The sequence below is a fragment of the Colletotrichum fioriniae genome, assembly GCF_027942845.1.
Source record: "Colletotrichum fioriniae strain IMI 355084 chromosome Unknown scaffold_12, whole genome shotgun sequence".
In the NCBI taxonomy this organism is placed as follows: domain Eukaryota; kingdom Fungi; phylum Ascomycota; class Sordariomycetes; order Glomerellales; family Glomerellaceae; genus Colletotrichum; species Colletotrichum fioriniae.
The window spans coordinates 898,292-922,423 of record NW_027076848.1 but is presented as its reverse complement, the minus strand read 5'-3'; the positions used below and the strand labels follow the sequence as shown (position 1 = coordinate 922,423).

The following is a 24,132-nucleotide window of genomic DNA, read 5'->3' as shown; positions in this document are numbered from 1 at the left end:
GCTGGATGGTATCATCAAACTTCATCTATGAGACACAAACTTTCCCCTGATTACTTGCTTGCCATGGTGACCCTTTCATTGCCTAAATGGAGACGCCGAGATGTCATGTGCGTGAGACATCGCGATTCAAACGTTTGATTTCAGGCCGCTACAGATGGGCTATGAAGACGAAAAGCAGAAGGAGCGCACCTGCTGTGGTGGGCATCTTCATTCCACCAGAAGGAGCAATAGGGAGACCTGTTCCTTCCTCAGATGCCTCAATTTTGAAGGTCACATGACCCACTGTCAACTCACCTTCGCCATTCCTCATCCTTCACCTCACTCAACCACCTCGACATCTCACTTAACACTCATTCAAGACCACAGACTATTGCGCTATATTGGCTAGTCTTATCGTTTTCTCAAAAGTCCTCTTGCCGCGCTGTTATTCCCAAAGGCATTTCATTCTTCCCCTTTTCATTCTTCCATCACTCGCCAACCGCTTCGCCTTGCCCCTTCGACACTTCACACATCTACGGCTTTCCGCGCTTCTTCTCAGATCACTTGACTAGACAGGTACCAATCTTATATGATTTCTCTGCGATCACTGTCAAAATCCTTTTCATTTCTGACCACAAATATCTCTGACAGCCTCACCTTTCCTGGTTCCACTACCCTTTTGGACAGACAAATTCCACAACACCCGGGCATCGTCATTGCAACGCGAGATTCACTTCCCGGGGAGACTTTACTTCATCACGAATAAATTTTCTCTCTCATCGCATTCAAATACCAACGATTGGCCCAAGATGGCGAAAGTACCAGTCATTCCGATTCTCTCCTCTCCCGAAGACGAAGCCGTGGGCGTTCCTTCGTCTCACAAGCTGAGCTCGAAATATGCAATTGAGAACTCTCCTTCCATCGAGAGAAAGAAGAGAAAGAGATTGAAGAGAAGAAATGAGACCCCAGAGTCTCCGAGATCTTCTAAGAAGACGAGATTGATCAAGCTTCGCGTACCGGGTAGCAAGGACCCGAAGAAGGGCAGTCCCGAGCTCATCACTCTATCCCCGATTGCCTCACTCCCTCTGGCCCATAGGCCCAGTCACCCATTCGTGAAGACCTCTACATTTCACGCCGAGCGCAAGGCTGTCGAGTCAGAGACTGAAGAGCCCCCGATGTTTTCCGGGAGGAACAGCGAGGATGAAGAGCCGGTTGCGACCGTCGAGGCTGGTGGTTTCTACTCGGACGACGAGCCTATGGCTAGCACCTCGCACAAGAGAAACCCGTTCGCTGGACAGATCTCCAAAATTCCCGAGCAGGCCATTGAAGACAGATCCAGTCCCGACCTCAGCACCCAGCCTGCCCAGAAACTCGAACCTTCCACCTACGTTCCTGGAAAAGAGACACTCGCAGATGATGATAACTGCTATATCTCCAAGGCCGCCTTCAACCTTCTTACAAGCCGCCATGTGACTCTGCAGCACATGGTCACGACATTCATCGACTCTGTGAACGACTTGAAGACTACAAGCAAGGGCGACAGGGACGTCCGTGACGGAATCCTGGCAGAGGCTAAGTCTCTTCAGATGGGCATCAAGGCAGTTTCCCATGCTGCATTCGAGCTTCCGTATGCCAATCGAACTGCCGCCGCCGCCAGAGCAGCTGCGGATAAGACCCTTAGAACCATCGAGAAGTTCAACGAGAAGAAGAGAATTGACGCTGAAGCCAAGGCCGCAGCTGCGGCGCAGCAAGTTGAGAAAGAAGAGCCAGAGATGGCGGAACACGACGACTCTGATGTTGGAGGCGAAGTGGAGGGTGAGGAGGAAGAGGATGGTTTCGAGGAGCAGACAGCCGACACTGATGGGAAACCGATGGACGAGTCAGGGTAAATGGGCTAGCGACCACAAACCTTTGAGATTTCGGACACGTCAGTCCGTGGTGTCTCTCAGTGGCACATAGTATACAAGGTCATTAAAGCTGGTCTGGTCTGGTGGAGCGCTTGATGCCAAAGAAGCGACCAAGCGCAGCGAGTTGTGGTATCCAGGATATTAGATTCGGGATGTACTCTAGCCAGATATATGACTTTGCCATTGACGATACACTTGCTTCCATACTGCCATTGACGTTCATCATCCTACATGCAATCCAACGGTAAAAAGCACTTGCAAGCAACAATCCCAACTCTATCCCCCTGGGCGCCCTCAACACAGGATATTCATGGCAATCACACTGATGTCTTGAGAAAGCCACCCACTTGTAACGAAATATTACTTCAACAGCTATTAACCATGACCACAGAATCTTCTATCGCCCTCTTCAGCTTATCCCTCGGAAACCCCGGTCCCTTCATAAGACACACCGCACACCTCGACAAATTAGCAATCAGCAGCGTAATATTCAGCTGCACCGTAAAAGCCTTCCTCGACCTTCTCTTCAAAGTCTGCGGGAAACAATCCACAAAACTCCAACTCTCCGACGCCAAAGACCGTTTCTTGCCCGTATCCCCAACCAGCTTCAACGGCCCATTCAACCTCAGCTCCAACGTCTCCTTATCCACCACCCGAGCACCGAGAGCAATAAGCTGCCTCTCAACACCAGCGACACTCAGAAACCGCGTCTGTCGAGCATCCGCCAGCGCCGTCTTCTCAAAGAGGTCAAGGTTCTCCGGCGACAGGTCCTCGGAGCTGAATTCGTCGCCGTACCAGCGTCCGCCCATGGGTAGTTCTGCGGCTTGTTGGAGCTCGTGCTGGCCTGGTCCGACGAGCCACCTCATCTTTGTGATGATGTCATCTCTGTTGCGGTATCTGAGCGTTGAGCTGAAGATGCGCGGCTCTTCTCCGTGCGGGAGGGGTGAGTCGAGGGATTTGCTGAGGACGAGGTAGCCTAGAGTGAAGCAGGTGTGCGTGAGGCGGAAGCTGAAGGAGTCTGGGCTGAGGTTGGTTGTTGAGCCGCAGTGGAAGGTTCCAAGGGAAGGGGGTAGTGAATTTGGGCGGCAGGCTAGGGATGTGAGGTGAGAGAGGATTTGGTCGTCTGGTGTGAGGGATGGGGGTTCTGGTGCTAAGAAGTTTGCCTGCGGAGACGATGCCACGTGGGATGTGTTATCTCGAGGACAAGCATCGTCCTCTTTCATGCCCGCGCCAGCATGGTCTTGGGGGTCGGGACTTGGTATTGGGGTCTTCTTCGCTCCTCTAAGCTTCCTCTTCCTTCTCTTCGGAAGCTCATCCTCTAACGCCACAGCATCGTCAGCCAAAGCCAACACGTGCGCCACCATGTCCTGGATCCGCGTCAAGACCCCTACTTCCTGCTTCAGCACCTCGATGTCCAGCATCCAGTCGACAAGATCAACGACCGCGGAGCTCATCTTGGCAACGGTGGTTTCTAGATGCTGCAGGCGCGTCGCCTGGATCTCTTCCGCAGCTTGCTTGCGTTTGCGAAAGACCTTTTGGGCCTCGCGGTTCCGCTCTCGGCGTCTGAAGTCGAAGTTATGTGAGCTGGACGGCACGTGTGACACAATTATATCCGAATAATGGGTATTTGCAACTTACCTGAAGTGCCTGGTCGGGAGAAGACGACCGCGAAACATGATCGCTCGCTTGCTCACTTGGCAGTACTTCGGGTGACATGGGTATAGCGTCGATGTTTGGTAGAGCGAAAGTTATCGTTTGATGTTGGTGATGAATGAATATGATGTAATTAGGACCGTCTTATTGATTATTCGAAGTCTTGCATGAGACAAACGAAATCGATAACATTGACTTGAGATTTTTGGAATGAGTGCTCTAGTGAGATGACAACAAAGCCGTCCACGGAAGTCTCCCCGACTCCTTCGGCAGCGGCTTTATGACATAAAAGCTCCCGACGCCTGTCAGATTTTAGTCTAGCAGTAAGCCACCACAATGTCTCGGAAATCGCACTAGCTTGGTCCAACCGCCTTCCCACGACGCTAGGACTCTGATAGTTCGACGAAACAACAGTCTGGAAATAGCTGTGTGAGCCGCAGCGGCTGTATATGCAGATCACTCAAGTTCCGCATTTTGGATAGCTTGCCTCGGTGCCTCGGCTCGTCTAGACACTTACAGTATTTCTTGAGATAGTGAGCCGTCTTACGAGCTTCCTACTGCCCGTTGTCTCATCGGACATCTCCAAGACTGACATCCTCTTTGGCCGAGTGCTCAGACCAGGAATATCACCGGTCGGTATCTCAGCCAGAAAGTCCGAAAGCTGATTTGATGGTCTCACGTAAAGCTGATTGCGCATTGATGTTGGAATTTGAAGGGCGCGGGATGTTGGAGGAGGATTTTCAGTGAAACGGATTATAAGAAGAATGAAGACGAGTATTTACGACCTATTTGATTCGAATCACTAAAGCATCTCACCGATAATTATTTTGAGACAAATCAAACACTTCAAATATCCAACATGGTAACCTCCGCAGAAGAATACAAGAGTGCATCTTCACAAGGCATGGCTGCCTATGCTGCTCCTTCGCTCTTCCAGCCCCACAAGGCCCGTCAAGCCATTCGGGACGCCCACGCAAAGAAGATCTCGCCACTGCTCTGTTACTATGCGGGATTAAGCTCCATCCCCATTACCCGGTACTTAGCCCCCATGGGCTTCGATGCCGTTTGGATTGATTGGGAGCATACCCCATGCAATACGGAAACCATGACGACGGTACTCCTAGACTCGCCTTGCAACACGCAAATAATGTTCTGACGCGGTTTAGATGGTTCACGAGGCTTCTTTCATGAGCCAAGGCCGCACTATCCCATTCGTTCGGTATGTCTGTCGTACGCCCTTTCAGGCTTTCATGCTGATATTACTGCGCAGCCTCCCTGGTCACGATCACGCTGCCATTGGGTACGCTCTAGATGCCGGCGCCAGCATTGTCGTTCCCCAGATCGAAACAGTTGAGCAAGCAAAAAACGCTATCGCCGCCGCCAAGTTTGGGACCGCGCAAAACGGCACGCGATCCCTACCGCCTTTTCGTCTTGTGCCTGGTCTTACCGATACTCCCTATGACCACCGCGACCTACACAAGTGTCTCAATGATCAGGCCGCGATCATGATCCAAACCGAGTCAGCCCAAGCCGTCGAAAACCTCGACGCGATCCTGACAGCGTGCGGCTCGGATATCGACATTGTCTGGTTCGGTACCCTTGATGCCCGAGTCAGCATGAACCTCGAGGCCAAAATGGGAGGAATAGGTGCTTCCGAACCTGAATGGGTCAAGGTATCGAAGCAGTTCTTTGATACCATTGACAAGCACGATAAGCCTTATGCGGGTTTTGCCTTTGGTGGCCCCCCGTATGGGAGTCCAGAAGGCCTGAAGAAAGCTGCGGAGCGGATGAGTCTGATCATGGTCTCGGCTGACGTGGTTCACTTGGGTGGCATGGCGCAGGACCTGCAACAGGCTAGGAAACTGGTTGGGACGACGAGGTAGTTCTATCGTGTGAAAGAGACTCGAGCAGGGCTCGTGTGAGTATTCGGGTTTACCAACATAAGAGGACATGCTGGAAATGAAGAGAATCAGTTTTGAAAATTGAAAATGGTGGTATTAATCCATGCGCCAGTCCTGCTGCTGTCTTTTGCCTCGTTCTCGTCATTTGCTGAGCTCAGCTCCTTCACCCATATATCTAAGGTACTCTCTAGCAGTTCGCGACGACATCTTGGCCAGCCTTGACAGACTTATCAAGCCCCGCTTGCGCATCAGCTACGGCTTGGTCACTCCTATAAGGTTTGTTAGCCATTGCGATACTCAACTTGCATAATATGAGACTTATATACGTACGCATCACCCCCAGAAAGAGCAGTACCGGCCGCAGCCAGTCCAGCTGCTACCTCGTCACGGCTGGCAGCGGGTGGTGCGGCGCCGCTGACAATCGACTTGGCGATTTGCGCGATGCCGCCTCGTGCTTGTTGGAGACCAGCGTTGGCAGCATCCTGAACTGTTGTGTCGGTGATTTGGGAAACAGCGTCTTCGGTGTTGCCGAGAGCGCCTAGGATCTGGAGTCTTGCGACGTTGCACGAGAGACTGCCGAGGTTTCCAAGCAGTTGGCGTCTTTCGATGCTTCCTAAAAGCAGTCACACGGTTAGAGAAAAGATGGGACGACGGTGGTTTTTGAGATATTATACTCACTTGCGCTAGCGAGAGTGGCGCTGGTGGCCATCAAGAAAGTGACGAGAACTTGTTGGGCGTACATTTTGTGTGGATTGGAATGAATCAAATGGGTATCTTGAGAGAGAGGAAAATGTGAAAGAAAATGAGCGCAAAGACTTGAGATCAGCTTAAATAAAGATGACACCGGGTCTAAAGAAGAAAAGTTGTTGTATCGGATGGCAGTTTCGCTGTTGATGAGTTGAAACTTAGTGACATGAACTGACAGCGACGCGACAGGTGCCATCTTATAGTTGAGTTGACAGAAGCGCTGCATCTGCCATCGTGTGGCCTGAGATGATGCGATGACAGCCTTGGAAAGCCTGAAAAGATGGCTGAGCACCTGTGTTACCTGGGCAAGACCGGTTTCGAAGATCGAACGAAGTTTCAAAACATGGGAATGAAGCGACGCTGCGAGCTCCTCGGATGAACCCCTGTTTCCCATGGCTAGGGTCTCTGGTGTTTTTGGTGGGGATGACAGGGAGAAAGAACTCCACGGTTGGAAACCGTCGCCATTGCAATTCGTCAGAGGGAGTATTTGAACCTCCTTGAAGATCAAACTGCGCGGCGGGGGGATATGCAACCGAAAGAAAATTGCGATTGGCTGCTCAGCCGCTCGTCAGGGGATATGATCTCCGGATCCGACACTCTTCCATGGGCGGCGAAACTGAATTTCACATCATAAATCCAGATGTTAAGGCCCACGACGTCGCTTCGGTATCCCACGTCTTGTAATAGCATTCGCTTCTTAGCGCGTTTTACCTAGACTTATAGAGCACTTCTTAAGCTTAATACTGATCCTTAGGTCGTTGGAGAGTCTCCCCATTTTAAGATTTGGCTCTTGTGGACCTTCGTTATTCGACTCAGGCTCTAGACTATTGCTAGAAATTTAGTCGACAAATTGCCAAATGCTCTGAGTTGCACTTTGAGGAGCATAGTAGAGTTGAGAAATGAATCCCATAGTCTTTGCAACTATGACAAGGCATCTTTGATATAGCCCAATTGATTTACTGATATTTATGAAATGATGCGCATAAGATGCTCTCAGTGCTGGACTGAAGATCGAGCTTAGCTGCAGGGAGCCGGACCAATCATTTTTCTCTCCCAAGATAACAAATCATCGTCTTCTCGAATGACTTGAGCTCAGCTGACGATCGGCGTCTCGACCTTGGCATCCTACCTCCATCTTTTCGACGCTCGCCCTCCGCCACGCAGCCGATTTGAGATGTGGCTCATTGACACGGATAGCCTCAAACTCGTAGAGGTGCAGGGCGACCCCCAGGAGGAGTACGCGATATTGTCTCACACCTGGGGCAGCGACGAAGTCACGTTCCAAAGCTTCCAGGCGCTCGGCTTGGCCTCGGACACGGCACCCGGTCCGGGGTCGGGCTCCGCGGATGCGGCCGACCAGGTCCGCTCCACCAACGGCTTCCGCAAGATACGAGATGCAGCCAACCTGGCCAAGAGCCATCGTCACCGTTACCTGTGGGCCGACACCTGCTGCATCGACAAGACTAGCAGCGCCGAGCTGTCGGAGTCCATCAACTCTATGTACCGTTGGTACGAGAAGGCAGCCATCTGTTACGCGTTCCTCTCTGACGTGGAGCCTGTTTCCGTGCAGAGCCCATTTGCCAAGGATTCAAGTTTCCAGAGTAGTCGGTGGTTCACCCGAGGATGGACGTTGCAAGAGCTCATCGCACCGAAGACCGTTGAGTTCTACGCGGGGGACTGGTCTTACATCAACACAAAGCAGTCGAGAAATGTCTTCTGTCAACTGCTTGCCAGGATTACCGGCATTGACGAGCAGGTGCTCTCTGGCACATCATTCCTAAGCGACATCAGTGTTGCGAATAAGATGCGATGGGCGGGGCATCGACAGACGACGCGACCGGAAGACAAAGCATACTGCCTGATAGGACTGTTCAAGGTGAACATGCCCTTGCTCTACGGCGAAGGTGACCGAGCATTCACCCGCCTGCAAGAAGAGATCCTCAAAGAGAGCGATGACCAGTCCTTGTTTCTCTGGGGGATGCCAGCGGACGTTCAACCCTCCGATGACCTCTTCGGCTTGCTTGCAAGTTCACCGAGCTCCTTCTCAAGGGTGGACTTTGACCATGTGCGACCTCTCCCTCCATCAGAATCCCAAGATAGTGCCCCAACTAGCGTCACTAATCAAGGGCTAAGAACAAACATTCTCCTCATTCCACGACAGCCGGATGGAGATGAGTACTACGCTCTTTTGGACTGCATCGTCTCCAAGCCTGAATCTGCCACCGAAGAGCTGAGCCCTTGTATCATTCTACAACGTCTTTGGAGTGACCAGTTCGCAAGAGTTGCCTCTGAAGAGGGCTCTGTCATTTTGTTTCCTTTGGACCATTTCGATGACGCTGAGGGGACGTACGAGAACATCTACGTAAAGGAGAACCCATTTTACGCACTCCCCGAACTCAGCGTGAAGACAAAGCTTCGGCCAAGCTCGAAAGATTCTGTTTCTCATCTGGCCTTTACCATTCATGAAGCGTATCCGCCCGAACGATGGGACACCACTCTGTTTGTGATACGGACCAAAGAGCCGCACTCGAACCGCGCGATGGTCGTTTTGCGCTTCATGTCGCTTGAGCAGAGCCAGCGCTCAGTCGTAGATGTTGCTATCGGGCTTCGTCGAGTCAGGAGACGGTGGGAGGTGTGCTACGAGAAGCATCCTTACACCGGGAATAGTCTTGAGTCCGTCTACCTGGAGTTCTCTGAAATCGCCACTGCTTCGGATGGCCCTGCATTGTACCAAAACTCCAAAGGTTTGGGGTTCATCACCATCGATGCCAAAGAGTCCCAAAGAAGAGGTCGACGATTTATCCAGCTGGAGGTTTCTGGCACCTCTGAACTCTTATTTGCTCCAAGTGACGAAGGTGCTCTATCAAGTACGCCTAGGCGAGCTGCAGAGCCTCCAGAGCCTGTGGTACTGTTTGACGAGGTCGGCGCAGTCACACGTTGCTGTTGCTACCAAGATAGGTTCACCCTTATGCTGTCTCCGACACTTCCCATGCCCGGTGGAGTGAGGACAAAGACGGCAGTCAACATTGCCATCCGATTTGGGAATGAGCTTCACGCCGTCAAGATTGAGCAAAGCAAACCATACGCCGACTTGATTCGGGCCGTTCGTGCGAGAAGTGATAGAGATGTCCAGTCTCTCGTAAGGCAACGAAGAGGTCTTCTTGAGCTGCGGACTGAAGAGTTTGACGACTTCAGAGCCATCCACTGGGCCGCGACTCTTGGTTCGCTATCCATGCTCAAGACATTGATGAAGCTGGGTGCAGATACCATGAGTCAAACACGAAGTGGTTTTATGGCTGTTCATCTTGCGGTACTCAATGGGCACTTTAACCTCGCTGCATATCTTCTGGAAGAAGAGAGAGAGTCAAATCTCAAGAAAAGACCCGACATTCTGCAAGGTATTACAACCGAGGTCTTGCAAGCCGAAGACGAAATCGAGTTTTACTCTGGGACCGACCCCGACATTTTACACAAGTTCACATCAAAGAGACTCGAAACCATCCTCCATCTCTTCTCCGCCTACGCGCCTCCCGGGCTGGCAAACCACAGGATACGCAAGATTATTGATCTGATCAAAGAAGACTTTCTCGGTTCGCACTCGTTCCCACACATCAACGACCTGGGTGAGCTTCCATTGCATCGAGCAGCAGCCACTGGCAACATGCAGGCAGTAGACGCATTGACCAAGATGATGGGAACCACCAAACACATCGACGCCAGAGACAATGCCGGGCGATCGGTTCTCTTCCACGCTGCGTGTGGTGGCAGCAAGGAAGTCATTCGCGGCCTGGCCGACTTAGGTGCTTCGATCGACGTCGGCGATGACTATGGTCGCAGCCCGTTACACGCCGCCGTCATGGCCGATCAACCATCAGCCGCCAACGCACTTCTCAAGTTGGGGGCGAAAGCAGACAACGTTACCCATGCACTCGGATTGACCCCCTTGCATTTCGCGTGTCTTTATGGGTCTATCGGCTGCACCTATGATCTCTTGAAAAGCGACGGGTCTGGGCCGGCGGACTTTAATCGATGGTCGAGCGGCGAATACGCCTTTTTCCAACCAATTCACCTAGCCGTTGCTAACGACCATGTTGAGATTGTGACTCGGCTTGTGATGCTAGGTTGCGACTTAGAGGGCCGGTGCAACGGGTATCTGAAGCTTGAGAAAACTGATGGTCCCGACGGCCGAATAGGCAGATTGGTTACATTAGAATCACCACTGACGGCTCTCGATCTAGCCATCGTTCTTGGCAAGAAGGATATGCTTCCAGAATTACAGCAAACCAACGCAGCTCGACGGTACGAATAGAGACCTCGGAGTTTTCAGGGTTGAAGGAAGACCTAGCCGAGCCGTAAGATCTTCTCGGACATCGCGTAGGAGCATAGAAGCTTAATTCTGAACGTACCCGAGCGCAAATAGACGCTCAAAGAATTCGCCAGTGGGTAAATCTTTATCCCAAAGCTCCCTCAATAACCTGTCCAGATATGAGCAAAGTTTTCTGATGGGAGCAATAAAGGAGCAAAAGTGCCCGGCGCAGCCGCTCATAGCCTCATTCGAATAATCCCAAGTCGATTCCTCATTGGCCGTCAAGTTCATGACCAAGCGATTTGACATGGCCGTGGTGCTCCTCGGATGGTGCGTGACATCACGCTTGCTGAAGAAGAGACCCTTCAACCAACGGCATAGCAAGACTACTGCGAAGACTCCGTTTCGCCCAGACTTTTCTCCACATAGTCCGCTTCGAGCTGCCCTGCCACCGCCGTCATGCTCGCTTTCCAAGAAGCTCGCTTACCACTGCTGTTGCTTCTTGAGGGAGACAAGTCCGGCTTGGCGGGAGGAATTTGAGTTCGCCAAAACATGCGGTATGAGGTATTTTACTAAAGAAAAACAGAAATTTTACACGATCTGCTTTGTCAGTTGCCCAATGCAATGGAGTCTCTCGTGTTGCGCCTCCGCTGCCCAGTATGCTTATATTGCAAGATCCACCAAATTGCAACCATCTTTACCACATCCAGTTAGCTCTACCCAGTTTTGCGGAGCGTCAGCCCTTCAGTACCGAAATTTGATAGTTGGACAAGTTTAGACGAGGATTATCAATCGCATCTTATCAATCTCATCGCTTGAATCATGTCAGTAGTTAATAGCTCTGTCCTGCTGCCCGACGTCGTATGGCTTTCGGTTCCTCAGACTCTTGATTGAGTGTCCTGTCCTTGTCTCTTTGAACATCATCCCTCTCTCTTTACACACCATGAAGTTCATCACATTGAGCTCGGCGCTTCTTGCGCTGAGCGAGACGGCAGCAGCCCGCCTGAGCCTCCGGAACAACACCACGACTACCCGCAACACCACCTACGACTACATCGTCGCAGGCGGTGGTACCGCGGGTATTGTGGCCGCCGAGCGCCTCGCCAACTCGGGTCGCAGCGTGCTCCTCATCGAGCGCGGCGGCACCTCCTTCTACATGACCGGCAACAACAAGACCATGCCATGGAACAACACCGTCACCATGTACGATGTTCCCGGTATGGCCGACTTCACTGGTGCCTCCCCGGACCTGCAGTACTGCAGAGATCTCGCCATTGCCGCGGGATGTCTGCTCGGTGGCTCCACCATGCTCAATGCGCTCATGTACATTAAGCCTCGCTCGGCTGACTTCGCGACTTGGCCTGAGGAGTGGCACTGGGAAAACGGTGTTTCGGACGCCGCGGAGGAGTTCTACAAGCGTCTCCCCGGATCCATCCTGGCGTCTGAGAATGGCAAGCGCTACGATGATGGTGCTTTTGAGGTTATGTCCAAGTTCTTGGATGCTCACGGCTGGAGCGAGCAAGATGCTCTGAACGACCCTGAGTCCAAGGAGCTCATGTACTCGCACCCTGCGTGGTCGGTAAGTGACACCATTTTCAACGTTTTTCTACTCATGAACGAAACTAACGTATCCCTCCTAGATCGCTCACGGTCTGCGCGACAGCCCCGTCCGCGCGATCCTCCCTGACGCCGAAGCCCTCCCCAACTTCACCCTCGAACTCCACTCCATGGTCCTCCGCGCCATCCGCGACGGCAGCCTCGTCACCGGCGTCGAGGTCGAGCACGACGGTGGAGCCCGCGAGATCATTAAGCTCAGCAAGGGTGGATCTCTCGTCCTCGCCGCCGGCTCCCACTCCACCCCTCGCGTCCTCTTCAACTCCGGCATCGGCCCCGCCAAGCAGATCGAAATCGTCGCCTCCGGCACCACCAACATCCAGCTGCCGCCCAAGGAGCAGTGGATCGACCTCCCCGTCGGCGAGAACCTCAAGGACCACGGCATCGCGACCGTCACCTTCACCACCAAGGAGGAGCTCATTGCGCTCCCCAAGACTGCCTGGACTGACCCTGACCAGGAGACCGTTGACCTCTTTGCTCAAGGCAGCGGTCTCATGGCCCAGGCTGGTCAGCGTCTGAACTTTTGGACCAGCGTCAACACTACCGATGGCGCTACCCGTCACATTCAGGGCACTGTTCGCGCGGACAGCAATAACACCATTGGCGTCAAGGTCTACCTGACCCACGGCACCACTTCTACTGGTACCGTCGAGATCACGCCCAGCGGTGCGACCAACATGACCAAGAACCCCCTCATGCACACCGAAGGCGACAAGGAAGCCCTTACTACCTTCGTTGACCAGTTGCTCCAGTGGGCTCGCGAACCCAACAGCATCCTTACCGTTCCCGAGAACGCCACCGCGGAGGCTCTCGTGGCTGCCATCGGTGGTGGTAGCCATTACCTTGGAACCACTCAGATGGGCACTACCAACGATGGAAAGAGCGTTGTCGACCCTGACACCAAGGTCTGGGGCACCGACAACCTCTTCGTTGTGGATGCTAGCATGCACCCCGAGGTCCCTACTGGTAACACTCAGGCCCCTATCATGGTGGCTGCTGCTTATGCCGCCAAGAGAATCTTGGATCTCGGCCTCGGCCTTGGCTGCTAGATTCGCTGCTCTTTACCGAATACAGTGGCGATTGAAATTAAGTTTGGGATGTGATACCCATTTGTATAAATAAACGACACATGGACAACCAGTGTTCTTGAAAGTTCAATGTTAATCCGGTAAAATAAGCTTTTGCTCTCCGTGCTCACGTCCTTTGGGTGCATGGACACTACGTCATTGTCTTATTGTTGAGACGGTTTCTGTCCTCATACATCAGACGTGAAAACTTTCATCGACGTAGTTGTAAATACACGGGACACCATGCCTTACTCCTCGGGAGGCTCCGTAAAGCAGCCTGGACGTCCGGAGAATGGCGGGGTCGCATCGCGGGGCTTGATGGATCCTCTGGCACTCATATTAATCCCCGGCCCCGTTCTCAGCCACCATTACCTGCAAGTCTCCATCTCAGAGACTGTAGTTCCAGTTTTTGAGTTCTTTGGATCAGAATTCATTGATGCGCTGCAATAGTTACTTACCTGGAGACAAAAACCTTTCATGGATTTGAGATTTCAGATTTAGACCTAGGCAAGTACGATTTGCTTTCCAGGACTGCCGCTGTCGAAGATATCATGTTCGGCGATTTGAGACAAAAGACTCACAACAAGACGTATGTACTATTCAAATCAATTAAGAACTCGGAACCGGACGCCTTACTTTTGTCAACTTGCAGAGGTCAAGTTGTGACAATGCATCTAAGCCTAGGCACAAGTCTCAATTTCAATGGTTTCCACGTTCTCGGTGATTAATTCTATTCCATAACTCGCTGAATCAGATGAACAGCATTACAAAGTACTCCAGTCCTCCACGAATCAAATTTCCCTACTCTCGTGTCGATAATTATGGTTAGTGCAGCCACGTCTACCGTTCGTTCCACATCCCGTGGCTTTCTGGGCAGTGAGCTACTGCTCTCCGCGGTGTATACGGCGTATTTCGGAAGACAGAGAGTTCCAGTTTATCACAAGCCTAATCCTCTAACGAGGAGTTCATATAGATGTGGTATACTGCCCATAATGTCGCGGAGCCTACGTCGTGCTGAGTGGTTGAGACTTGGAACTGTGACATAGGTAAGACCATTATACCAAGACGGTTCCTTCGCATGACCGTCTCTGTCAATTTCATGATACGCGGATACGGCCACCGTTTTGGGACTTGTCTCTATAAGTAGAACCTGCTATCCAAGGTGACAAGTTTAGAGACATATGAGATAAACAGAGTTCATTACGTACTCCCAAACACCTGACTGAAACATAGTCCTCTTACTTTCCATCACTCAAGCATCCAACTCCCTCTCCAGATTCCATAACACCATTGGGGCACAGGGTTGTAACCGTCAGCTATCGGACATTAGAGTCTGATATCATAAGTAGGGAATCAACTTTGTACAGCAGATGCTCCACGCGGGTTTGAAACACAGTCTGCTTAACAGACCCGTTCTTTAAGATTACGCTAAGACTCATCACGACATTTCACAATGAAGAAAAGCTGAAAGTGGTATAGATTTCAGTTTGTTGTTAAAGACCTATGGAAGTCTAACCTTGACCGAGGCTCAGGCCATGCTGTATGAAAGCCATACCGAACAGTTCCTTTCTGCATGAGCGTTGGTTCCTGATTCACCAAGAGCGCTCAGACCTGTGCCAGGTTCCTTCCGTTCCTGATCGAGTCCCTGTTGTTCCCGTGATCCCACAGTACAAATGTCTTGTCGTAGTCGCTCGACGCCAGACTGGGTCGTTCAACTGTCATTCCTGTGTGACGGGTCGTAACAAACGTCTCGGTACTCAACTCAGATTTAAACCCAAGCCCAGGTGTAGGCGTTCAGATTTCCGAAGCCACCGGCAAAGACACAAGCTATTTTTTTGTTAGCTTCATTCCTTAGTATCGTTTCATCTTGCTTCCTTACCCTTGAGGTAATGGCCTCCAGTGAAGCTGAAGAGGTTGCTGCTGAAGAACGGGGTAGATCCGCCAATTCCCTCATCGACATCGCCGGGCTCTCCGAGGTAACGGATCTTGTCGACTTGGATAGGGTTGCGGTTCACATCGTAAACGATGGTTCCCACGTGATGGTTTCCTCCACTCTTGACGGTGGTGGTAGTGCAGCCTTCCTTGTTTCCGTCCGGGCTAGTCTTCCACAAGACAAGATCAACGACGGGGATGCACTTGGCGTAGCTCTTGCCGCTGGTGAGGCGACGCTGGACACAGATTTCGTTGCCGCCGCAAGGGGTGTCCGTAATCTTCTCGCGGTTGCTGCGAGGGTTGGCAACGCAAAAGCTGCGAATGATGTTGGACTTGTAGCAGACCGAACGATCGTAAGTCTGTCCAGCTGGGCAGCTGGTGTTAGGGAGCGTATCCCTAGCGACAAGATCAGTCAAGTTCGCATTCTGCGGTTCCAACTCAGCCGGAGTAATGTCGACATAGGTGAGAGTGTTCTCCGGCGTGCCGACTAGATCTCTGACTTCAGCGAGAGGTCCAGCTGCACAGGCAGCGGCAAAGATAGTGGTCAAAAGAATGTACTTCATCTTGAGTTTCAAAGATTTGTTGGTAAGAGAGTGAGAAAGATGCGGATGTGATGAGATGCTAATGAAGCTGAAGCATGGAACATTGAGGGGCTTTATATATTTTTCAAGCCACTTCGGTATTACACCTGCTGCGCTTGATTCTGGTGAGCTCATAGCTGTATAGTACGGAACAGAAGATACTCTTTCCGGTTCCGGATATCCGAACATCATCACCGAAACTTTCGTTTTCGTGGTGTAGTTGGTTGTCTTGACTTGCTACTAACGAGAACAATACTCTATCTAAGTTCTTGGTATTTCCGTCTGCATAATGTTGCAAATGCCGTACTATTTGGTTTTCCGAAGTAATTAGCTTTCAGCAATTTGATAAATATTTCTGGTGGCCTCCCATAGGACTTAGTTGAAATATTGTTATAGTGGTTGAACTGGCTCTAACTGATTTGGAGTCATAGTTCAACTAGACCCTTCTAGAAATACGAGCAGGTCGAGCGAGGTGACTAACAACACCACAAGACAAAAAGTCTCAATCATAATACTTCTCTAGGCACCAGCACTTTTTTTCTTTTTTAATATTACACAGCTATGCGCTTGAAAGGATTAACCGCAACGGGCATAGCACCAACCCAAACACCGCACACCCCCGCTCCCTCATCGCCGCGCATGTCAGCGGAAAAGGGATATTCACAGTGACCGTAATAAAGCAGACTTCAGGAAGAACAATCAATGCTGCTTGAAGGTGGAGCTGGTCGATGTTGCAGGTCTGCTCGTGGTATCGATATCAGTCGGAAGGGCGGGGTGGCCGGTGCGTTGCGCGTGGTCGGATGCGTGTCCGGAATCCACGGATGAACGGCGTTTAGACGGCGCTTTTCAAAACTCTCAACGGCACTTTCGAACCCCCAACGCACTCGACATATGCTTTTTAGTGGCAAGTAATGAAATTTACCATTTCTGGTTCAGGGCTCCCCCACGAATGAGGAAATACTGTCACGCTTTTTAAGTTGCACGATATCCAGATTACGACTTTACTTCTCGGGCAGACTACTTTATGTATGAAGACCCTCTCTGAATGAGTGCAAATCCACCAGCAAACGTGAACCTTTGCAACAACGCATGAGAGTTAGTAGAGTTGCGGGTGCATTTACGTCTTTGCACTGAGGCGGCGTATTGACATAACGCCGCGATTCACGTCGTCTCGCGAATGCTGAGTTGTTTTCAACGTCTGGAAATAATTGATATTGCGTCGGAGCAAGCTGTTACGATCGACTATTCAATGGATACAACGCGGGGAAAGCGTTCCAATTGTGGGCGAGACTTGATCTGGGGAAGGAAAGATGGTCTGGATGAACTTAGTTACATTAAGTGAGGCGCTGTCAAAAATTAGGCCTGAAGCTAGGTCTTGACAGCGAACATCAACACCTCAGATTACCAAGCCGCTTATGGCTAAGCTTTGAGGCTCTACTCAAGCATTTTGGAACTTATGTAGAGTTTGTGCTGCGGTGATCTAACCGCAAAAGGAGAGAGCACACAAACTCAATTCTTCCCGGTGTTCCAGGCCCATACATTCAACCAGGCAGCCACGGGTCCTCTCACTCACTCACTCAATTAGTACGTGTCTCGGCGAGAGCGTTGAGATACCTTACTTAGAGTTTGCGCCGCGGAGACCTAATTGTAAGCGTGGAAAGCGCACAAAGTCAATTCACTCACGTGTCTCTCACACATACTATATTGAATCAACGGGATTCACGTTCACACGTGGCATGTCATCGGAGTATCCGTCACTCATTCGCCATGGGAGTAACACTACTGAGGGGGGCAGAGCAGCTTGAGTGCGAGTGAGACTAAGGCTGATGCTGAGGTCGACGGAAGTGGTAATGTGGTAATGCCGGTTTGAGTCGGGTTGTTCCCAAAGGGGATGTGCGGTCGCGATACTGAACACCCTTTTCTCCATTCACTGCGTTTTCAGCCCACACCAGGGACATCTGCGGGTGCCTTGTCCTCATACATTGTCTGGTGCATCAAGCACTTGAGTGTAGTCCTGACAGCCCAATGGCGCAGCTTTGAGCTTTCTGTCAGCGAAGCAGGCCTCCAATAGAACGCCGACATGTATGAGCCTATAAGCACCAAGTCTTTTCCGCTCCTCGAGTCGATCCAAAGAGGCGAAGAGACAACAAAGTGGTTTGACTACCTTAGGTGAAGACCGATTGTACGACTCTGTCTGTTAGATGGCGTGGCACGTAAATGCGTGCGTTGAGCCTATCCTGCCTTGTGAAAGTAATTTGGGACACAGATCTACGAGAAATTATTCTCGAATTCTCGCGCGATCATGTGGCAAGGCCCCCACGGAGTATGCTTGAAAAGTCGGGAGTGAACTGCATTTTAAACTCACCCAGAATCCTTCCCTAGAGTCTCATACATTGACTAGCCAACCAGTGCATGCCTGTACACGAGGCGAACCCGCCGTGCCTCCAAAGATTAGGCGCTAATGCAACCCGTTTTCTGCGTGCAGCCCTTTTAGGTGACACATCTGGGAACCGTATCGATTTGATTGGTTCGGGTGACAACCTATCCGTTTATTTGCTTGCTTCATGATGTGCTTTCATATGCATGCCTTCACTGCATTCTTAACTCACCCTAAAGGAGTGGTCCCCTTGCTTTCGGCCACGGAGGACTGAGTGCTGAACCCACGGCAACAAGCCGCACTCACTTCAATCAGAGACACGACGATAAAGACGAGAACTGCGCGGTAAGATGTCTTCGGTAAACTTATTCCAGAACTACTGAAGCACATGATGAAATTATTGGCATGCGTGATGTCTCAAGACGGAGCAGTGAACGGTACATTTGCGAGGCATATCGTAGCATCCAAGAAAGTGATGGCCAAACTTGCACCCACACAGCGTCGAGGTCTAGTGCAAATCAAACATGAGCCCCGAGTCGCCGGGCATCGACTGTGTAACGCGCGGTCTCCTCATGGACTAATGTAGCGATGGTTTCCGATGTTGAGTGTGCCATCTTGCCTCGCAGAAATGTCTGTGGAATACTTTGGTCGCTATTGGTGTGCTAGATCTCCTACCCCAGACTTTATTAGCGACATTCAGTTAGAAGCCGTACCGAAAGGAAGACCGTGTATTTTTTCGTGTTTCAGTGTGATTTCCATACCTCAGCGCTGACCGGAAGCCCTCTGTCTTTTTCAAGTTCGAAAATCATAGACTCTTATCCCGAGACATCGTTGAGGAATTAAGATTCATGGAGTCAACAAACTCGCCATTATGGCTTTTGCTCCTTGTAGGGGATTCTGGCCGTATTCAGATGTTGATTTCCAGTCCTGTCGATCGATTGCTTGAGAACTGCTTTTGGAAGATCATGGCTCTAAAAACGGTTCGTGTCATGGCAAAGGCTTAGGAATTAGGTTAGGAATGTGGATACTAAGAATCACTTTCTGACTTCTTCAAGCCTGATGCATGCAGGTTGACGTTCATTCAAAGTACACATAGAACTCTGTCAGGTGCCGTAGAGTAGTCCAGGCTATGCGCTCTTTATTCATTTGTCAAGTAAGACTACATCGTGATATTGCTAATCTATACCGGGCTGGGCCGTTACCTGTGGGGGAGAGGGGGACAAACGAGAGGGCAAGATGGGATAGAACTGAAGAGAGAGTATCTCTCATCTGACTCACATTGCATTTCACTGCATTTTTAACCCATCCCAAGGACATCAATCAATGCCTGGCTCTCGCGTATGAACTGATATGATAGGCTTGCACACCCCAGGACAACGCAACGGCGCAGCTTCGAGACTTCTATTGGCGAAACAGACCTCCAATGGGATTTGTTTCTGATGCGTACTCACTGCTTGATGCAAGCCACCAATAAGGTAGCGTACGATCTCGCCAATCTTGCCATTGCACTGAAATTTAAGCCTCCCCGGACAGACTGATTATACACACCTATGGGCTTTGGGGTTGCTAGTCTCATGGTGCATCGGGTACATTGCAAAATGAAGCAAGAGAAGCACGTCGCACAAGAGCCAGACCCCAGAGATTCCTCCATATCTTGATGCCATCTAGGCAGACAGCACGTACGTACTTTATTTTATCAACGACCGTTTGATCCTACAAGCAGGCAAGCTAAGCACGACCACGACCAATCTCCTCTACCTACAGGGCTGAAGACAATACGATAATGCGCTGACAACAAGGTCAAGTTAACGAGATCAGGTGATGATATAGACCTGGCAGTTAAGTCAGACGGGGGACTCTGAAGCGTGTATCAAGCTAAGGTGTTCTATAGACTCCGTGAGCTTCTGGCCCTGGCTAGTAATTGCCAAAGTATTCCATGTCTGGGGTATGAGCTTGTTTCGATGCATTCTTGTCACCCCAAGGTCATCAATTTACACCCTTCACTCCCACGTTGGCTGGTGTGCAGCCTGTAGCTGGTGTGCGGCCCGCAAGTGCACTTTCAAGCCCCGACCAGCCACTCAGAGATTCCTTCACTGCATTCTTAACCCACCCCAAGGCTATCAATCGGCGGGTTTCTTCCCCAAGCACCCGGCTGACGTATCATGTCTACCCTATCAGGATCTCAGAATCTTACCCAGCGCAGCTCAAGTGAAGAAACTATTGTCTGCTGACCTTTCCATTATGCATCCTGGCGAACCATGCAGCCTATGCTGAAGGGGGCGTCAGATAACTCGGTGTGTCGAGTCGTCCAATGAGAACAGATACGCTGACGCAGCCAAGACCATCGTACTGCTTTCACAACACTTTTAACCCCCCCAGAGGGAGTCTCACATACACAGTTCGGCAACAGTAGCCACTTCGCAGCAACATTGCACATTGAACCCTTGGAGGGTCCCTCTTATGCAGACTCCGGCAACATATGCCCTTCAAAGCCTTGTTCAACGCCTTCTGCACCGTCAACCTAAACACGCGGCAACAGGGTTGAGGTTTCACAGCAATTAAATCCCCCCCAAAGGGCATCTCTCTCACACACTGAGAGGAAAGTCTAAACTGAACAAGTTGTGTGCATGGCATGTGGCCACGTGAAAAGCCCAATCACCCATCTCGGAAATCTCGGTTGAAAAGTTGGCATTTGGTTGTATTCTCGTCCACCTTGAGGCATAACATGCCGATTCATAGAGCTAGGATAGATGGTTATTCTGTGCTCGAATCCTAACGACATCGCTCCCTATTCCCCTACTCTACAACGAAGGGGCTCCTTGTGAAGCCAATGCCACCAGCATTGGTTGGCGTTGATATAACCCCACAAAACCGTCTTGGTCAATAGCGGCGGGGTAATGCTTCCTATCCATCGCATGCCCATACGACACGGGCATTTAGCCGGGCCTGTCGCCATGCGGCGGCTACCGGCCAAGGTGAAGCGAAACCCCCCTCACTGATCATCACCTCCTCAAGTATGCTCGTGCCTGATTCCATGTGGCGGCTCAATGTTTCCATGCTAGCGGCCGGGTGGTGATCCACAGTTGAGGCCCATCTTGTATATTCGTTTCGTTGCGTGAAGCACTCGCGCCTCGTCATTCTCGTCGTCTTCGTTTAATCGTTCTTTCGTGACCTTCCCTTGGGGTATGATGTGAGCTAGGTCGTGGGTATCTTGTAGTAATTCGAGGCTCAAATCTTCGAACGCTGGTGCTGGTGTTTGTATGCTTGGGACTCGAAGCCCGTCTGTCTAGTCTTCCGTTCTTAGATCCGCTGTCTTTTCGATTGGTTCATCGTTCTTCGTTGAGGATAATGACTGTCGGTCACTCGGTATGGCACACTTGAATAGCAAGCGAGCGCACTGTGATAAAAAGGTATATTCAAAACAGCCCCCGACTCCATAGATGCAGTATATGCAGGCATGATATCTTTCGCCCAAAAGGTATATGTTCTTCGTCTCCACTGGTAGGAGGATAAGGTAGATCTCGAATATAGACAACAGCAACAAAAAGATAAGGGGTATAGAATCTCGTAGCATGCGCAAGCGACTCTCAGTTCGTCTTCTGCTTCGGCGCGCCCTTGAACTTGCGCGTAATCGCGACACCAGCGACGCCGGCAACCATGAGGGCCTCGACGCTGAGCAGACCGACCCAGATGATGTTGAGGATCTGCTCCTCGTAGCCGCTGCCAATGTACATTGTCATCTTGTCGTAGAGCATGGGGTAGGCGCCGGTGACGAAGAGGAAGACTTGGGTGACGTAAAAGGTGTACCAGTAGGGACTGTGGAGGGGACAGGTCAGCAACAAGAAAAAGAGGTCACAAGCGGATGTTGTTGGTGTGGTTCCATGGCGTTGGTCTTATAAAAAAAAGGTTGAGGTCTGGGTGGGTGCTAAAACTGCCAGATGGGCTGGACCGCTTTGGTACTACTACTACGGCACCACCCCCCACCCTCAGCTGCCTTGGAAAAATGAAATGTGGACGGGCAAAACAAGTAAAGGTAACATTGGAGCTAGCGCGTTTGCGATCGTCCGTGGATTCGTGGAACCGTCCGTTCAATGAGTTGGGGTGGTGTAAGGTGTTGGATCTTTGTCCCCAAAAATAAGAGGGAAATGATTAAATTGCGGGGATTTTCTTCTTTGAAACCTTGTCGCATGGAAGAACCAGGTGGCGCTGATGGTGGGATTTTGGGGCCCTTGGGGCCTTCGGGCAAGCCTTGCAGATGCAGATTGGCGCTTGCCGCCTGCCGGGTTTCCTGCGCACGGAAGTTTGAAAGTCAAAGAGACAGGGAGAGGGGAGATTTTGTAATGCGCATTGAAACGATAGGTGCAGAGGGTAGACGGGAAGGAGAAGCAAGCAAGCAAGCAAGGAGGGGAAAGTCTGGGAGGGATAAATTTGGGGGGGTTTGATTGAGTTTGACGCTCATCATTCATAGTTCAGAGTTCAGACGAGAGGGAGTTCAGATAGATGTCTAGAACTATGCCGCCTCGTTGACAAGTCGGCGATGCAGGGAGTATCCGTAGACTCGAGAAAGACAGAGAGACCAAATGCAAGAAAAAGCAAAACTCACCGACTCTGTTCCGTTAAGCGCGTCCAGCGAATGCGCAAATGATCCGGTTCCCCAGCCTGCGACGCCTGGACCGCGAGAATGATACCAGAGATGCAGAAGGAGAACAGGAACATCATACGCTGGAATAGCGTGACGTGGGAGTTGAACTCGAGCAGGGTCTGAAGGAAGGCGAACATGATGGGCTGCAGGTTTTTTTTGATGCCGTTGACGTAGCGGTGAGACCTGACGTGGTTTCTTTGCTGCAGAAATGCAGGGTAAAAGAGGGCGGGAAAAAAAGTAGAGAGGTGGGAAGTCTGTACTCTGGAGAGCGTAGGTGCAGTAGCGTGCTGTTTGGAGGCGGATACACCCAGTAGTGGTTGTTGCGGTGTGGATGAAGAACGGCGCGACAATTGACGATTGACGATCGAAGGGCAAAAGACGAGGTGTTGCTGCGACTCTGCGAGTGCCACTTCCAGGGCCACGAGGGCGCGAAAGAGGGCGAGATGGGGGGCTGGGAGCGATGATCAGGTGGCCGGGGGTCCGGGGAGAGTCGAGACTCTCACGCGAGGAGGGGCAAGCGTTGAAGCGATTACGGATACATTGGTTTGGGGCCCTGGTTTCCGGTGCTGTGATAGTGTGACTCGAGTCTGATTATGTTTTGGGTTGTGGGTGATTGCGATTAATGCGTGGTGCTGCGAGTAAACGCTATTCAATATCCGTACGGAAGTTTGTAGGAGAATGTCTTGGTGCCACGAGGGGAGAGAGCAAGGGAACGAACGGGTGTTTGTCAAAGAGACAAGGCTTGATAATTAAACAAGGTTGCAGCGGATAATAAAGACAAGACGGCACTGAACAAGTGGCCACATTTATTCCCAGAGGAGTACGGATAGGTACGGGGAGAGACGAGGGACGGAGAGGGAAGCCGGTGGTTTGTGTGCCCGTTCAATGGGAAGTGTTGGGGTTCCCGGGCGGCGGAGGGGCAGTACGGAGTACGTACCAGTAAGAAGTGAAAACAAATTTGAAGGTGGCCCCACAGCATGTCTTATCGCGCTCCACGTGTCCTTATCGTCGGCCTCAAATTGGAAGGCGCCGCTGCCCCCGTCGGTTGGCGGGCCTGGCGGGCCTAGCGAGCCGCCCACTGCCGCTGTGCCGCTGGTCCACCCCTAATTTGGCCCTGGCGCTGTCTCTTTCCGGCCTCAATCACCGCAACGGTCTAGGCTCCATTCGCTAATCCACTCTGCTGCTCTTCTTTGAGAAACCAATGGAAGAGAATCGAGACTCACTGTTCGGACCGGATTTGGTGATGGCTGCACACCTAGGTATCGAGTGAGTACACTAGATGAGAGAAATTGCATTTGCGGTACAAGGCTTGCAACCTTGACACAATGGACACAAGTTATGGAACTCAACTGAGCAGTAGGTATTGTGGAAGATCATCGATGGTGGAGAGATCCACAGAAGAAGCATCAAGACAAACTCGTTTCAT

General features: G+C 51.2%; 8 protein-coding genes across 8 annotated transcripts; 4 read left to right on the top strand and 4 right to left on the bottom strand.

Annotated features, from left to right (window-relative positions):
• Positions 1-788: 788 nt before the first annotated feature.
• Positions 789-1,868, top strand: N0V96_009466 (uncharacterized protein; the record flags this gene model as incomplete). Its single annotated transcript, XM_053198335.1, has 1 exon — positions 789-1,868. The coding sequence occupies one exon, from the start codon at positions 789-791 to the stop codon at positions 1,866-1,868; it is 1,080 nt and encodes a 359-aa protein (XP_053044228.1).
• Positions 1,869-2,251: 383 nt separating this feature from the next.
• Positions 2,252-3,562, bottom strand: N0V96_009465 (uncharacterized protein; the record flags this gene model as incomplete). The annotated part of the gene is made up of 2 exons (XM_065758648.1): positions 2,252-3,470; positions 3,525-3,562. 2 exons carry the CDS (start codon positions 3,560-3,562, stop codon positions 2,252-2,254), a joined length of 1,257 nt encoding a protein of 418 aa, XP_065612713.1.
• Positions 3,563-4,398: 836 nt separating this feature from the next.
• Positions 4,399-5,422, top strand: N0V96_009464 (uncharacterized protein; the record flags this gene model as incomplete). The annotated part of the gene is made up of 2 exons (XM_065758647.1): positions 4,399-4,653; positions 4,706-5,422. The coding sequence occupies 2 exons, from the start codon at positions 4,399-4,401 to the stop codon at positions 5,420-5,422; spliced, it is 972 nt and encodes a 323-aa protein (XP_065612712.1).
• A 205-nt stretch (positions 5,423-5,627) lies between these two features.
• On the bottom strand, positions 5,628-6,182 carry N0V96_009463 (uncharacterized protein; the record flags this gene model as incomplete). The annotated part of the gene is made up of 3 exons (XM_053198338.1): positions 5,628-5,709; positions 5,771-6,053; positions 6,119-6,182. The coding sequence occupies 3 exons, from the start codon at positions 6,180-6,182 to the stop codon at positions 5,628-5,630; spliced, it is 429 nt and encodes a 142-aa protein (XP_053044231.1).
• A 1,179-nt stretch (positions 6,183-7,361) lies between these two features.
• On the top strand, positions 7,362-10,496 carry N0V96_009462 (uncharacterized protein; the record flags this gene model as incomplete). Its single annotated transcript, XM_053198339.2, has 1 exon — positions 7,362-10,496. The coding sequence occupies one exon, from the start codon at positions 7,362-7,364 to the stop codon at positions 10,494-10,496; it is 3,135 nt and encodes a 1,044-aa protein (XP_053044232.2).
• Positions 10,497-11,436: 940 nt separating this feature from the next.
• Positions 11,437-13,156, top strand: N0V96_009461 (uncharacterized protein; the record flags this gene model as incomplete). The annotated part of the gene is made up of 2 exons (XM_053198340.2): positions 11,437-12,072; positions 12,134-13,156. The coding sequence occupies 2 exons, from the start codon at positions 11,437-11,439 to the stop codon at positions 13,154-13,156; spliced, it is 1,659 nt and encodes a 552-aa protein (XP_053044233.2).
• A 1,786-nt stretch (positions 13,157-14,942) lies between these two features.
• On the bottom strand, positions 14,943-15,669 carry N0V96_009460 (uncharacterized protein; the record flags this gene model as incomplete). Its single annotated transcript, XM_053198341.1, has 2 exons — positions 14,943-15,001; positions 15,054-15,669. The coding sequence occupies 2 exons, from the start codon at positions 15,667-15,669 to the stop codon at positions 14,943-14,945; spliced, it is 675 nt and encodes a 224-aa protein (XP_053044234.1).
• Positions 15,670-21,651: 5,982 nt separating this feature from the next.
• Positions 21,652-22,843, bottom strand: N0V96_009459 (uncharacterized protein; the record flags this gene model as incomplete). The annotated part of the gene is made up of 2 exons (XM_053198342.1): positions 21,652-21,880; positions 22,668-22,843. The coding sequence occupies 2 exons, from the start codon at positions 22,841-22,843 to the stop codon at positions 21,652-21,654; spliced, it is 405 nt and encodes a 134-aa protein (XP_053044235.1).
• Positions 22,844-24,132: the final 1,289 nt, after the last annotated feature.